The sequence below is a fragment of the Podarcis pityusensis genome, assembly GCF_964106645.2.
Source record: "Podarcis pityusensis genome assembly, chromosome: 1".
NCBI lineage: Eukaryota > Metazoa > Chordata > Lepidosauria > Squamata > Lacertidae > Podarcis > Podarcis pityusensis.
Window position 1 is genome coordinate 76663931 of NC_138028.1, and position 16065 is coordinate 76679995.

General features: G+C 42.5%; 1 protein-coding gene across 1 annotated transcript in view; it reads right to left on the bottom strand.

The window, feature by feature from the left end:
• The window catches only part of MUC2 (mucin 2, oligomeric mucus/gel-forming), a 73121-nt gene that overhangs the window by 2284 nt on the left and 54772 nt on the right, over positions 1-16065 (bottom strand). The window contains exons 37-49 of the mRNA XM_080981895.1: positions 15468-15715; positions 14224-14407; positions 13689-13884; positions 12517-12695; positions 11312-11381; positions 10167-10267; positions 8517-8548; positions 7373-7550; positions 6409-6513; positions 6012-6052; positions 4801-4923; positions 2425-2523; positions 859-987 (exon numbers count right to left, since the gene is read on the bottom strand). Of these exons, the coding sequence (XP_080838021.1) occupies positions 859-987; positions 2425-2523; positions 4801-4923; positions 6012-6052; positions 6409-6513; positions 7373-7550; positions 8517-8548; positions 10167-10267; positions 11312-11381; positions 12517-12695; positions 13689-13884; positions 14224-14407; positions 15468-15715 (1685 nt within the window). The remainder of the gene's footprint in view (positions 1-858; positions 988-2424; positions 2524-4800; positions 4924-6011; positions 6053-6408; positions 6514-7372; positions 7551-8516; positions 8549-10166; positions 10268-11311; positions 11382-12516; positions 12696-13688; positions 13885-14223; positions 14408-15467; positions 15716-16065) is intronic.

Consider the following 16065-nt stretch of genomic DNA (forward strand, 5'->3'; position numbering starts at 1 on the left):
AGAACCAGTGGGGTGAGACCTTTGGTTTAGAAGTCTATGTGTGTTGAATAGTTTCTTTTTGTTCCCTTTAAACTTTTTTTTAACCTTTAATCCTTAACAGTAGGAACTGTTGACTAAAAAAAATTATTAAGAAAGCAATTTATGCATATAACTAAAGATACACCAGATATTTTCTTTACACTACATCAGATTCAGACGAAGAATGTAGCTACACCTACATCAGTCATGACTTTGATTTCCATGAGAGCTAAGTGCAGCTAACTTGGTCTGGATCCAATTCATGGGGTGTAGAACATGTTTAATGCAGTGAGTAGGTGGCTCTGTGGTCTAAACCACTGAGCCCAGGGCTTGCCGATCGGAAGGTCGGTGGTTCGAATCCCCGCGGCAGGGTGAGCTCCTGTTGTTCGGTCTCAGCTCCTGCCAACCTAGCAGTTCGAAAGTACGTCCAAGTGCAAGTAGATAAATAGGTACCACTCCGGTGGGAAGGTAAATGGCGTTTCCGTGCGCTGCTCTGGTTCGCCAGAAGCAGCTTAGTTCTGCTGGCCACATGACCCAGAAGCTGTCTGCGGACAAACGCTGGCTCCCTCGGCCTATAGAACGAGATGAGCACGCAACCCCAGAGTCGTCCACGACTGGACTTAACTGTCAGGGGTCCCTTTACCTTTACCTTACTGCATTTATATGACACTACCAACCATGCAGGATCTTTTCTTTCTTTCACAGCCATCACTTTAAAATGACAGATAAGCCAAGAATTCAACACAAAATCCAACTGTAACCGCTCTTGCTCATAGGGTGGGCTAATCAAATTAAAGGAGTTTTCACAAGATGGAATATGTATATTCAGTATTTACTCACAGGCTGACATGTTTCCTCGTTAAATGCTGGGCAGCTTATTGAAGAGGTGGAGGAGACCAGCTGCCTATGTATGTTCACACAGCTGTAAATAGTGCAGTTGTCGTGTGGAGCACTCCGTTGCTCACCAGGCTATTCAAGATAAGGAAACAAATTAAATACTGGCAAAACATCTTCCTGTTTTCTAAATGTGTATTTTCTTATGAATAGCAGAGCAGCCAATATGGTAGAAGGGCCCATAAGGAAGGTTAAAGTATTGGGGTTGGAGGGAGCTTGCAGTAGAAAGATAAGACTCTTTACCCAAGAATAGTCCCAGTCAGGACTGAGGCCAGTTTTGTGGGAATGAAGGAACAGAAAATAAGTATGTGAGGGAGTGATTAAGGATGGAGTTGCAACTAAATAGGCACTCATTTGTTCACCTGCAGCAAACCATAACCACTCCCTGGTAACTAAGCAAGGAAGCTTTTGTAAACTGTCAGCATCAGATAAGTGGAATAAGAAGAATAGGGAGCTAAGGGAAAGAGAGAGAAATTTGAAAAGTGCAAATGGGGGAAATATTTTTGTTTTAACTACTAAAACCATATTTGTTTCATTTTATCTGCTTTTAACTGCTTTTGCTTCACTTGTCCATTTATTAATTTTTCACAAAAAAACTTTACAAATTTTAACATAAACTGTAAGTTACGTTATCATTGACTTCCTGTCCTCAGCTTCCATGCTGCATAATTCGCCTATACTATTCAATACATCCATTTTGACCTATCCGTCCTAATAATTCCCACTGTTGCTCATATTTCAACTCCTGCTCGTATTTTCTTCTCACTATAGTAGTTCTTTAAATACTTTTTGTCATTTTGATCTCTATTCTTTGCTGTTAATCTTGCCAGTTCCATGGACTCCATCATTTTCAAAAGCCAATATTTTTCGGATTTTAATTTTATTTGTTTTTATTTTCCTGTTGCTCTCGGTGAAGACATGCCTGAACTTTTGCTGCCTGTAGCCTGATGCTTTCCATCCAAATGGCATGAAATTTGCAGAATTTTTACTACCCTCTTGGGGTGATTGCTTTGCCAAATTTCAATTTGGACAAAGGATATCCATTGCAGAGGCAGTTAAGAAAGAGGTAGCAATTAACTCCCTGCAACTTTGGGTGATCTCCTTTTGTTTTTGCCTACCTATAACTTTGCTGTCACACAGCCACTAACATTTGCAGGCAGCGTACTGCTCTCTCAAAGGCACCATCACTGCCATTGTTCATGCTGATTGGACATGTCAAATTTGAAAAATGATAATTTCAAAATAAAAATGAATGTACCCACAAAGCAAATATAAAATAAATAGAAATGCATTTGATTCTTCTTTCATTTATTTTTAAAACTAATGCACATCACTAGGATCTCACACAGATACTTGGGTGCCATAAGGGTATGTGGGATTTATTTATAAATTTCGACGTTTGCAGCCAGTCTCTTTCTCTGAATGCTAGTTGCTTTTTCTCCTGCATCAGAAGTTCAGAATTACAAGAAAATCTTTACTATTTGAGGACTCTTTAAAACACAAAACACTTACTCTTAAGATGAAAACATCATTCTGAGGTGTTCGTATAACACAGCTTGTCTGCACACACACCCCACAACATTCACCGTCCTGATGAATAAGAGTATGTCCCTAGGGAGAAAGAGATGCACAATTATGATATGGGATCTGCAACAAAGCTTTGCCATGTGCGGTGCTCCTGCTCAGGCTTCTTAGTCATCCAGCCAACTATACCACTCTTGCATACTCCATCCTATCCTCCCCCTACAAAAAAATCCAATGCCCCACCTACAGATATGTAAAATCCAGCCTATAGATCTACAAAATGACAATGTTTATGGGCCAGTTCAGATAATGACAACTGCTATGGATCCTACATGTGCTGGCGTATATAACCACTTTGAGATGAATAATGGAAGATCAAGGTTTCAAACCACGAAAAGGCTCCCTGCTCCAGAAATTCAGCTTCAGCACATGGAAGAATGTGGGAGCGGTGATGGTGATGTGAGTGAGGGGTTGGGGCTAGGGAGGGCACACCTCTCCTCTCCCCCCCCACCTCATGTGATGGAGGGAAAATACCTGGGAAGGTGCTACCACTTTTTTGAAATTTATTTTAAAACGTATATGCTGCTTTTCACCATGTGGTCTCAAGGTGGCTTACAACAATGAAGCATATAATATATATAATTTAAAATTTAAAACATACAATAGATGCAAGGGCAGCCTCACACAGAGTGTGTTACAATAATTCAATCTTGGGATTTACCAACGCACAGACTACAGTGGGTAAGTTATACCTATCCAGTTGCATACCAGTAGAAGGGAACTGGATAAAAGGCACTCCTAGCCATACAGGCCACCTGAGTGACAATGATGGTTCAAGGAATACCTCTAAACTATGTATCTGCTTCTTCAGAGGGAGTGTTAGCCCATCCAGGACAGGCAACTGGTCTATCTCCTGGATCTGAGAACCACCCCACCCACAAGACCTCTGTCTTCCCAGGGCTGCCCTCATCCAGTCTACCAATGCATCCAGGTACTTGGTCCTGGTCTTTCACAGCCTCTCCTGAATAAAATATAATGGAGAACTAGGGCTGGGTGGCGGGACGCGGGTGGCGCTGTGGGTAAAAGCCTCAGCGCCTAGGGCTTGCTGATCGAAAGGTCGGCGGTTTGAATCCCCGCGGTGGGGTGTGCTCCCGTTGCTCGGTCCCAGCGCTTGCCAACCTAGCAGTTTGAAAGCACCCCCGAGGGCAAGTAGATAAATAGGGACCGCTTACTGGCGGGAAGGTAAACGGCGTTTCCGTGTGCTGCGCTGGCTCGCCAGATGCAGCTTTGTCACGCTGGCCACGTGACCCGGAAGTGTCTCTGGACAGCGCTGGCCCCTGGCCTCTTAAGTGAGATGGGCGCACAACCCTAGAGTCTGTCAAGACTGGCCCGTACGGGCAGGGGTACCTTTACCTTTTTAGGGCTGGGTATCCTCAGCATCCTGAGGACACCTTGCCACAAAACTCCCAATGACTACTTCTAATGGTTGCATATAGATGTTAAATAGCACTGGGGGCCAAATAGTGCGCTGTGGGACTGTTATGGGCCCAAGGAGCAGTCTCCCTGTGCCACTTTCTAGATACAACCCTGCAAGTAAGAATGGAACCACTGTAAAACAGTGCCCCCACAGACCTGATCCATCAGGATAACATAGTCAGTGGTATCAGAAGCTGCTGAGAGATCGGACTATATGGAACTGGCGGAAATGACTGGCAGAATCTGAGACCAGGGAGAAGAGTCGGTGGAAGAAGATTGGAAGAAATTTAAAGACTATTTACAGAAATACTGCAAAATTAATGAATGTTAGAATGATGTCAGAATGAAGTTAAGTGGTTTTAGCAGCAATGTTATAAAGGTGTATGTAAAAATGGATTGTTAACAGGTGAAAATCCAAAGTTATAATATATTAAGTTAAAGGATTAAGACAAAAACAAAGAGGGAAAGGAATTGCTGAATTAACTAATAGAACTGGAACACAAAAAGGGAGGTGTGAGGAGGTCAGGGAAGCAAGGAAATGAAATGTAAGGCATGGAAAGATTGATGTGTTTTTTAAGTGTTTTTTATCTTTTTTCTGTATTTTGTATTTTTTTTCTTTTTATTTATTTCTTTTTTTCTTCTCTTTTTATTTATGTAATCTTTTCTTTGAAACTTTAATAAATATCATTAAAAAAAAAAAAAGAAACAGAAGCTGCTGAGAGATCAAGCAAGAGCAGCAGGGTTGCACTCCTCCATCTCTTTCCTATCAGGGCAACCAAAGCTGATTCAGTCCCAAGCCCAGGTCTGAAACCAGAATGAACTAGATCTAGGTAATAATAATCATAGCAACTGGTTTTCGGTTTTGTTCTTAAAGTGGATGGTGCTTACTTGGTCACACGTCGTTGGGCATGGGATGTAGCTGCAACTGATCAAATTCAGCGAAGTACTGTTGTCTTTTTCCTCTGTGCAGACACATTTCTGGCACTTATCTCCTAAGATCTGAGAGCCAGGCTGGAATAGGGGAGCAAGAGATAAACTATGAGCAAAGCAAAGTATGAAGCAGACCTGTTTATATTACTTTAGTACAAAATGACTACCAAAAAAATAATAATGGAATAACATGAGAGTGGCCCAGTGGCAGTAGTTGCTTTAGATTTAATTTAATTTTAATTTGTTTCCATCTCTTGCTAATTCCCTCTTGAATATCTATCCTTGCTCAATTCACACTCTTGTTCATTTGATCGTTACCAGCAAAGTGCGGGGGGTGCGGGTGGGTGTGGATCAGCAGTACTAACCTCCCAGTGGTGGAGGCACTTCATTCTCCCGGATGCAGATGGGGCAGTGAGAGAAAGTGGCAAGCCTGGGGGAGCTCTGGATTTGGCAACATCTATGTTCCACAGGTACATGAGGATGTGAAGCACCACTGTTACCAACCCGGAGTCCCACTTCAATCTCACCAGCCCCTCATCTTGCCCTATTCTGTGAACAGCAGTGCTGCCAGTGGAAGGCTACTTCTGCTGTTCTACCCACTTCATACACTGCTACTGATTTCACAGTACAGCCGCACCTTGGTTGCCAAACAGAATCCATTCTGGAAGTCCATTCAACTTCCGAAAATGTTCAACAACCAAGGCGCAGCTCCTGATTGGCTGCAGGAGCTTCCTGCACTCAGTCGGAAGCTGTGGAAGCCGCGTTGGGCATTCGGGTTCCAAAGAACATTCGCAAACCGGAACACCCACTTCCAGGTTTGTGGCATTTGGGAGCCAAAATGTTCGAGTCGCAAGGCATTCAGGATCCAAAGTACGACTGTATAATCCTATGCTACTGTCTACTCAGAAGAAAGTCCCACTCTGTTCAATGGAGATAGTTCCTCGTAGCTGCAGCCTAAGGCAGCCATATTTTCCTGTGAGCAAACCCTGTTGAACTCAAGTCTGACTTACTCTTGAGTAGATGTATATAGAAATGTGTTATTAAGTGTTTTGGAATGATGTCCTTTCTTTAGAAAACTGGCTGTGCAACTGGGCTCCAAAAATGGACAAATAGACAAATCACTTCATGAAACTTCTGTTAGCAGACTAAGGAAGAAAAGGAAATCTTACCGTGTATTCATTACCGTTAGCCACACAAACGTTTTTGGGAACTACAAAAAAAAAAGAAGGCAACATTTAAAATATTCTATATTAAACCACTGGATAATTTTTTTAAATGTACTCAGTGTTATATAGCTCCCCACCATGCTTCCTTCACCAGATGTTATTGGACTACAACTCCCATCAGCCCCAAGCCAGCACAGCCAGTGGTCAGGGATGGTAGGAGCTGTGGTCCTGCGACCTCTGGAGGGCACCAGGTTGGCTACTGCTTCATTAGACTGTAAGCTAAGGATACAACTGGGAAGCAAATTCCACTGACAACAGCCAGATTCACTTCTAAGCATGCTTAGGACCAGAATGTGATGTGTCATGCTTATCCTTTCATAATTTGTTAAAACAGACTTACCACATCGGTAATCAGGACAGCAGTGGCCTTCAGGAACTTCAGAAAGTAACTCATACCCTGGCTGACATTTAGGAGGCTCTGTTGTGCAGTCAGTGGCATTGCATACTGTAAAGAAGAAAGGGCAAAATGATATTGCAGAAACATGGGGAAATTCCTTAAACTGGGTTCAACCAGGAGTACTGAACAGTGAATTAACCAGGCATCTTGCAAATTAATATTGAACAGTGAAGTAATCATGCATTGTGCAACAGGAGTTCTCCCATAGTTGGGGAAACTGTAATTGAAAGTATTTATTCAGTTCTTAGTTTTCTGGCCAGTGGGGCCAATCCACCACTCCCATTGCTGTGCCTTCACTTGTACTGAGCTCCCTGCTGCTTCGCTCCTTCTCCCCCTTGTAAGGAGCAGTAACCACGAGGCATTGCAAAGCCAGGTGAGCAATGCTGCCCTTCCCTGCCCTGCCCACACCACCAACTGCTACTGCTAGAACATGCTTGTTGGCTATTTTTTTTCCCAAAAAACAAAATAGCATAATAACAACTAATCACTGAAACAGACCAATGAACTTACAGGGACTTTCTAGTCTGTTGTACCTCTGCTGTCTGAAAATTGCTAGCACTGGGAAGTGAACCTATAGCCCTATACACATCATGGGCTGTATTAAACCTTTTGTGCTAAGGCAATGATTAGCACTAGGGATTTCCCCTTTCTCCTCTCCCTGTGCACGTCCCATATCATCCCCAAAGCTGTTCCAAAAACCTTGGAGAAGCTCCAGGGCAAATTTAGGGGGCACACAAGGGACAGGAAGGGGGTGAACACTCTGGTGCACAAGGAGGAATCCTTGCACTGACGGAACCTTCACCTTAGCACTATGCTGAATGCAAGCTCATGTATTTGCTCTACCATTGACCATTGGTTGCTCCAAAGCAGGTATCTGAATTGCAAAGGGCTACCAAGATGGACTTACCACAAGTGGTTTTAGAGCAGCATTTGTTATCAGGATTGACTTCAGTGATCGTGTAGAATCCATCTCCTTCACAGCTGACATCATCATCTGATGGACATTTGAGGGGTTCACAGGTAATACCGCTGCCTCCTTCCAGGCAACTGCACTTCTTGCAGTCAAACTCAAACTCCTCCCCAAACTATCATTCAGGAAAGGTAAAACACATTAAGTTTGTGCATGTCTACAAGGTACCAACTGTAATAAAAAATTTCTGTCCATGAGGTTTGTGGAATGTCTGCTTTAACTTCTCCTGGGCAGCACCCTCTGGGTGAATGCCTTCTCCTGGCAGAAGCAGTGGGGAACCTTCAGTCTGTGCACTTAATTAGACCCACCGTGAGGCCATTGGGGTATAAACACACCCACCTGTTCATCACTTGACATCATAGCTGTAGCACCAAAGTCAAAAGGAAGGACTGGGGTAACTCTAAGAGCACTCCCATTTCTTTCTTTTCAGCCATGGCTTGAGGTACAAATAAAGGATCTTCCTTACAAGTCCTGGCTTGAAATAGGCACTTTTTAAATTTGGCACCTTTTTTTGTTCAGCAACAGAAAAGGGAACCAAAATCAAGGAGCACCTGTTAAAAGCTGTGGCTACAAATAAAGATCATTTCTTTGCACTTCCAGTCATGGGTGCAGAGGAAAAACCTTCCCTTGCATCTGTGGCTCGAAGGTTAAATTGTCTGATGTCATATAACATCAAGTGAAAATCAAACTTGTTTTATTTATGGTTATTCTGCTTTGCTTTGTTTTTGTGGGGGGTTTTGTTGTTTGTTTGTTTTTGCTACAATCCATTCTAGTATTGTTACCAAGGATGGGCAGGTTATGAACTATTTAAATAACTAAATAACTCACATATATTTTGGAAGATAGCAGAAGGGAGCTAATTTTGGTAGGTCATTTTATTTCAGTCCTAATTCTGCTACATTCCAAAAACTGTTTATCATGATGGATCCCTTGATGAGATTATCTCCAATAGTTGAAAGAGCAATAGAAAACAAAGTTGTTGGGATTTTGCACTTCCTTTCCCCAAAGTAAAGCAAACTTACAACTGAATATTTACAATTCAGCAAAAAAGGGACACAAAACAAACAGACTTGCAACTTACCTTCCTTGGTATATTATCTGGCCCAACACATCCTGCAAGCAGAATAAATAAAACATTCATTACTAATAAGTTCATTAGGCCAGAGGTTTTCAACCTTCTTGAGTCCATGTCTCCCTTGACCAACTACAATCTTTCTACAGCACCCCGTGGGGCTCAGGAGCCCAGTTATATAACCCCTTGCCTACAAAGCTGGCAGCCTCTTATGCTTTTTCTAATATCCTCCCTTGAGGAGTGTTCCCTCAGCCTCTTCTACTCTCCCTTCTCCTTGGGAGTCCTCTGGGCAGCCACAGCCGCCACCCCTGGTCTCTGAGCTGCCCCCTCCCCGCTCCAAAGAGAGGTGCCTCCTCACATTGCTCCACAGGGGCCTGGGAAGACCATGCCTCCAGCCTTACTGGCCCAGCAGAGACCGGCCAAAGTAGAATGTGAGGCCAGCACCTTACCTCAGGTGGCAGCAGCAGGCACTGTCGGGCCTGCATGGCAGAAAGGCTCCCCTTCAGCACAGGCCTTGCACACAGCAAGCACAAGAAAGGTCAATGCAGTGCCTGTTTGCTGGGCTTCCCACTTGTCCGTCCATTCCTAACAGCAAGGGCTCGTGGGCTAGCTGGCTGGGCTCCCTCACCCACTTCCTTGCATACTCCGAGGCCGCCTCAGCTCCTGGCAACCAGCAACCCCTGGCCAGCCCCAGAGGCACCATTTGCCTGGGGAGCTTGTAGCCAGGGCTGCTGCAACAAACAGCCACAGAAGCCTCTGAGAGGCAAAGACGCTAGAGGACATCAGAGGAGGGAGGGAAGGAAAGAGGGAGAGACGCCAGTGGTGCCATGGCACCCCTGACCATCATTCAAGGCACCCCAGGGTGCCGCAGCACACTGGTTGAAAACCACTGCATTAGGCTCAATTATGAGCCACACATTTTTGTTACATAAAAAAAAAATAAAGACCACTGTTGCCACCTATAGAAATATCTGGAACCTTTCAAATAATTCCACATCTTCCACTCTCTTAAAAAAAGAAAAACAACCTAAAAGGCCATGAACAGGTACATCTTCACTTAGCGCTGAAATGACAACAATGTCAGGGCATAAGGCAGTATGCGTCCATCTGTGGCAAACCTTCCATGGGCACATTGATGCTATGCAGAGCTCCCCCACCCAAGAGGTTGGGTGAGGTGGCTGCCTCAGGCAGCACCTGCCTAGTAGTGGCATGCCTATTACTCATGACACAGTACCTGATAGCCAGTTATCAGGCAGAACAACACAATGGTGGTGGGGAGGAGGAATATGTGATCAAAGAACTGCCAAATCTGAGGCCTGTTGCTTTTGTGCCAGCCAGGGCAGAAGAAGTGGCAAGGGCATGAGGGTGGGGAGTCTGGAGGGACATGAAATGCACCAGCTATATGGATGGTGTACCTTTCTTTCCCAGCATACTGGGGAAAGGGGAGAGTTTTGGATCCACTCCCATCACACCCATAACATGCCTGTTTCCCCTCCTACGCCAATCAGCAAAAGAGGGACATATGTAGAGGTTTCTACAGCTCTCCACCCACAGAGAAGGAGATCTACAAAATCCTATGGCCCATGCAATACCCTTCCAGGGGTCATAGAATTGTAGCCTAAATTCCTGGGGGAAAGAAGAATCAGAATGAAAACTCACCACAGGTTTTCACACAAACATCCACACCAGCATCATAAAGTGTTGTCCCTTCAGGGCAGAAGCAGCCTTCAATTTGTTGGGTTTGGTTGACTCCTATTAAGCTACAATAGATAAACAGTTCAAAAAGTCAGGATTCTTCTCATACAGCATAACAGAAATTTATAATTTAAGCCAATGACATTTCAAATGATAAATCTATGACATATCTATCAATATCCCTTTATCTGTAGATATACAGGTATATAGCTGAAGTCACAACTTGCTGATGTACGAGTGGAGAAAATAACTGTTCTGATTTGGGGGATGTTCTGGATTGTGTCAATATTGCACTGCATTCTAGAGACCACATATGGATGTCATATATTTATTTGTGTTGCATGATGGAAACAACATATATTTATAGGGGTCTGTGCAAGGATGACAGGGTGGGTTCAGGGGAAGTAGGCAGAGAATTCCACTGCCTTTCAGGTAACAAAAAATCATACATAATCCAGCCAGTAAAATTTGTGGAGTTACTACAGATTAACTCAGGTAAGGACCGAGTTTCATGCCTTGCACCATCTCTTATGCATGAAATAATCCACAGCAACAAAAGACCATGGTTAATGGGTATATGAACAGAATGCATTCCAAGAGAGGTCCTTTGCACATTGACCTGAGAGTCACCAAATGCTGAGTAAATGTGTCGTGAAGAACTGGTTAGTGTTCGTCCACATCCAAATGCAGACTGTATTCTCATACAGTGAGATAATATTTGAACAGGCCTGATTAATGTGAGCTTCCTACTGAAATGGAGAGTGAAATATCAAACAAATTGGGAGTAAGGTTGTAGAACTGTATGCATATTGCAGCACCTACATCACATGTATGGCATATATGGCCAGGGTGCTCCCTGTACCACCCTTGCCAAGCGTATGTGTGAACTGCACACTGATTGGCATGTACTATGAGTGTGGAATTTCTAGGCCAGACAGTGATGTTTGGGGGGATTTTAAGGTGTTGTGGACTACGAAACCAAGGATAGGAACTCTACTTCATTATATACAATACACATATATTATACTAAGTGACAGTACCAAAGAGCTCATCACATCAGTTCATGCAGACAGACGGTACTGAGATTGGGCTGGTGGGAAAGTAATTACCCTGATTTGCAAGTCTCCTCTTGAGCAGGACCACATGCTTTGTAGACTCTGTTAGATGGGCAGCTGACGCCTAGATTTTTTTTTTAAAAAAGGGAAAAATTAATGAAGCAGAAGGATCAGCAATATTAACCATGATGATTTTTTCCTGAAAGAGAACAGCCTATTTTAACTTGTATGCATTTCTAAACCGAGAACAAAAAAACAAGGCAGGATATGGGCTCTCCCAACAAACAAAGCAGGAAACTACTGAGTGAGGAACACAGAAGGTGGGATAAACTGATTAGTGTATACTTTCTCATCTCTGTACCTTCTTCTCTCTTATTGGTCAGTGATAGTATCTAATGGTGCCTTCCTTATCTGGGCACACTCAATAACCTAAGTAACATAGGCTACTTGCATGCGGAGAAAACATAGTTGTCCATCCTGGCACAGCCCACCATAAGGTGCCATCATGAACTGGCAACAAAAAGAAGAGAGAGAATGGAGAATAACCTATGGCGGCCTATCTCCATCCTTCCCGCTCATTCATCAGCTACTCATTGGGTGCTAGCTTCCTACTTGCTTTTGCCCGGGGCATTTTAAGCTCAATGAAATAAAATCTCTGTCTAAGTGATAGCACTTTAAAACTGTTGGATAACTGTTTTTAAACAAAAACATCAAAAAGAAAAATATATTTTCAGAGTTGCATTTTCTATTAGAATCTGAGATATCCAACTATTAGCAGGGTTCATAAAAGTATTTCAATAAGCTTTTGGGAAACTGTATCTGCGACTAGATCTAAAAAATAACTTAAATAACAGAATGCATGTGTGCAAATGTTTGGATGCATTCATGTGAATTCATGCCCTACAGAAGCTATGGAGAACCATGGACTGTACAGTCCACACAGGGGAATCAGATGGGCAAAACCCTATACATCATCCCTTCACTTCACCTACAGTATGGTTCTTGAGTTAAGACACTCATGGGAGAGTGCTAGTGGGCTTTTGTGAAGGCATACCCAGTAACTCTACAACAGGGATGGGGAACTTGTGGCTCTGCAGATGCTGCTATACTATAACATCCATAATCCTGATCAGTGCCTATGCTGGCTGGGGCTAATGAGAATTAATAGTCTAACAAAATCTGGAGAGCGACAGGTTCCCCATCTCAGCTCTACAGTTGTCCCAAATAGTTCCAGATGAATTTAAGAAATATGCACTTACTACATGTGCCATTGGTAAGCCCTCTCCAATCAATGCAGACACCTTGGTCTGCACAGGTAAATGCATAGATCTGAAGACTTGCACATTCCATGCCACGGTCGGGAATCCTGCAGTTATCAAACACGCAGGCTGCATAGTAGTTTTCATAATCAACAGCATCATGACACTTCTTGAATTCACTAGATGCAGGAAGAATAAAAACAGTATTAGGTACTGATGATCCATGCTTATCTCATCAAGGAACCTGTTCATTCTACAAATGCATCATTACACACACACACACACACACACTTTTACTTATGTATGCATTTATAATCAACATCATAAAAGTATAACAAGGTGCTATATAAAATATAAAAATAAAACCGACAACAGTGTCCATAGAAAACAAAATTAGAAAAATCAATCAATACTGGCTGGGTAGAAAGAGAAAATTTATCTTGCAAAGGCCATTTTTTAAAAAGATGTCTGAAATAAGAGAGGGGTGGTTCCTGCGAAGCCTCTGCTGGTAGGGACTTCCACAGTGCAGGACCTGCCACACTAAAGGCTCAGCCCTGAGTGAAGGCCAACCAAACCCCAGGGGCTTGATGAACCCCCAGAAGTACCCTATCAGAGGATATCATTGGCCAATGTAGAGTATAATGAATCAGATGATCTGTAAGAAATATATAATAGACCAGGGGTACATTCTCTATGGGAAAATAGAATGCAAATTGTCATTTGTCAACACTATGATTAGAGAGGGCAGGGAGCTTCAGTGTAATGAAGGGGATGCAGGGGTGCATTTGTGGGAAACACAGATAAAACACTGTAAAGTACTTTCAGCACAAAAAAAGAATTAAAAAAGAATAAAAGTGCTCAAAATGTTTTGTTTTGTTTTGTTTTTTTAAAAAAGAAGCATATCAGAATCCAAAAGTTGTATTTGTGCAACTGGATTAAAAACAGGAAAACAACCCTTAGTTTTGGGTGACTCCATTACCCCAGAAAAATCCATGCAGAAATAGGATGAATTTCTAAAACAAAATCACTCTGAAGAGCAGGCAAGTGTAAGAAAGAAAGAAAGAAAGAAAGAAAGAAAGAAAGAAAGAAGCCAAACTTTTAAGCAATGAAGACCAAACACCAAACTAAACAGATACAAATCCCAAAGTGAAAATTGGTAAGAGCACATTTACCCCTCAAGTAAAAGTTTACAGAGCGGAGATGGTTCGCAGGGCGGGCGGGTTGTTGGTTCCTGAATCGGGGGCAATCGGGGGCAATGGGGTTTGGAGTCATCAGTAATAAACCAGTCATCTGCCATTTGTACACAGTTTTCTGCAAGGTCTCCATTGCGCAGTCGACAGTCGTCTGCTGTATTATTGGTGCATGTACCTAAAATTGACATAAAGCAGAGGAGTTCAGGCAGCTGTACATCATTTGGTTTCCATTATGTTACTAATTATTATTTTTATCAATACTAATAATACAAGGTCTGAAGATGAATTCACAGAACTTATAGCACGTAACTTTCTAAGTATCATTAGGTGTGTGTTTTTGAAAACAATTTTCATTAATAGTAAAAAGCTGCTTGCACACAATATATTACTATTACTGTTTAACTTAGTTTTGTTAATGTATTCCCATAATGGTTCACCTTTATATTTCTGATATTGTTCTTATTATTTGCTTTTCAGTGTATCATTTTAGAAGAAAAAACAAAATAATCCTTACCACACTGGCCCTGGGTGTTGTTGCCAAATAGTTCATAGGGCATCCGAATAGTGAAAGATATGCCATTGAAGGTTATATTTATCTTCGATTCAGGAATTACCACCATGTAATTCATACCTAACTGATGAATTTTCACACCATATTTTGTGTAAGGTAAATTCACAACATTCCCATTTACGAGTACCTAATATCCAAAGGGTGGGAAAGGATGTAAAATAGTTAGAATAAAAAATTGTATCTTTTCAAACAGCATTTTTAAATGCAGGACTATGGCATACCAGAGAAAAGGAACAAGGAATTGTTTTAGTCAATTTGCTGGTTGGCTTTTAAGCATATAAATCTATATCTGTCTGTCTGTCTGTCTGTCTACCTATCTATCATCTATCTATCTGTTGGATGAAATCTAACATTGTGTGGGTGGACTTCACTTGCACAATAGAACATTTCCTTCCCTTGGGTCCCTTCCAACTCTATGATTCTATTATTCCCTCCTCCCCATAGCCTCTTCAAAACTCCCCTCCTGATGGATAGGCCATTTTGCTGACAAATAGGCACAACTGGATCCTAGGCTGTGTTAAGAAGCCAAATCACTTACAGTGGTGCCCCGCAAGACGAATGCCTCGCAAGACGGAAAACCCGCTAGACGAAAGGGTTTTCCGTTTTGGAGGTGCTTCGCAAAACGAATTTCCTATGTGCTTGCTTCGCAAGACGAAAATGTCTTGCGAGTTCCTGCAGGGTTTTTTTCCTTTTTCCCTTTTCCCCAAGCCGCTAAACCGCTTATCAGCTGATGGCTAAGCCACTTAACAGCTGATGGTAAGCCGCTTATCAGCTAATCGTTAAGCCGCTTATCAGCTTATCCTTAAGCCGCTTATCAGCTGATCCTTAAGCCGTTTATCAGCTTATCGTTAAGCCGCTTATCAGCTGATCCACTAAGCCTGCTAAGCCGCTAATACTGTAGCACTAATCCGCTAAACTGCTAATGGGCTTGCTTCGCAAGACGAAAAAACCCGCAAGACGAAGAGACTCGCGGAACGGATTCTTTTCGTCTTGCGAGGCACCACTGTATTGTTGGCAAAGCGTTAACTCAACCCAAAGTAGCATGTTAACAGTTTATAGTTTAAACTGTGTAAATGTCATGAAAAATGAGTCAAGGAAGATACAGTACAAACTAATTTTCAAATCTGTTATTAATTATCTAGTTAGCAGAGTGTAGCTTTAAATCATAAAAGGCATTTGACTCATACCTCTATTTTGATAGGAACAGATGAGAGTGTGTGTATGCGTATATCCTGAGTCTCATGCTTTATAATGAGAGTACGTGGACAGGACACTGGTTCCCTTGGATCACAGTGATAGTTATCAATGTACACTCCAAAGTTGTCGATGGTTTTTACAATCTCTTCCACCAGGGTGTAGGTACAGTTGCCTTGGTAACTGTAGTAGAGGCCATCAAAGGTCTTATAATGTGGGTCTCCCCAGCCGGTGCAGTAGCCTTTAGTGAGACAATAAAATTGATTGGTAGGTTTTTGTCTGGCATAACACAGAGGAATATGAATAACATTTTGTTTCAGGAAGGGGGAAGAGAGCCTAATGGCTCTTGCACTGAGAAAATCTAGATGGAGTTTGTCACAGAAACTGTGACATTGAGTAAGAGACTGTCAGCCCCACTAGCAGCACTAATGGCTCAAGAAACTGGAATCTCCTTCTTGTGAGATATACAATAACATCAAAACACAGGATGGCAAAGAAGCAATTTGTTTTACATCTCCATTTGTATTATCAGGCATATGTGCTCATTAGCAAAACATATATTTTTGCATTAGCGGCATGGCTTCCAGGTGC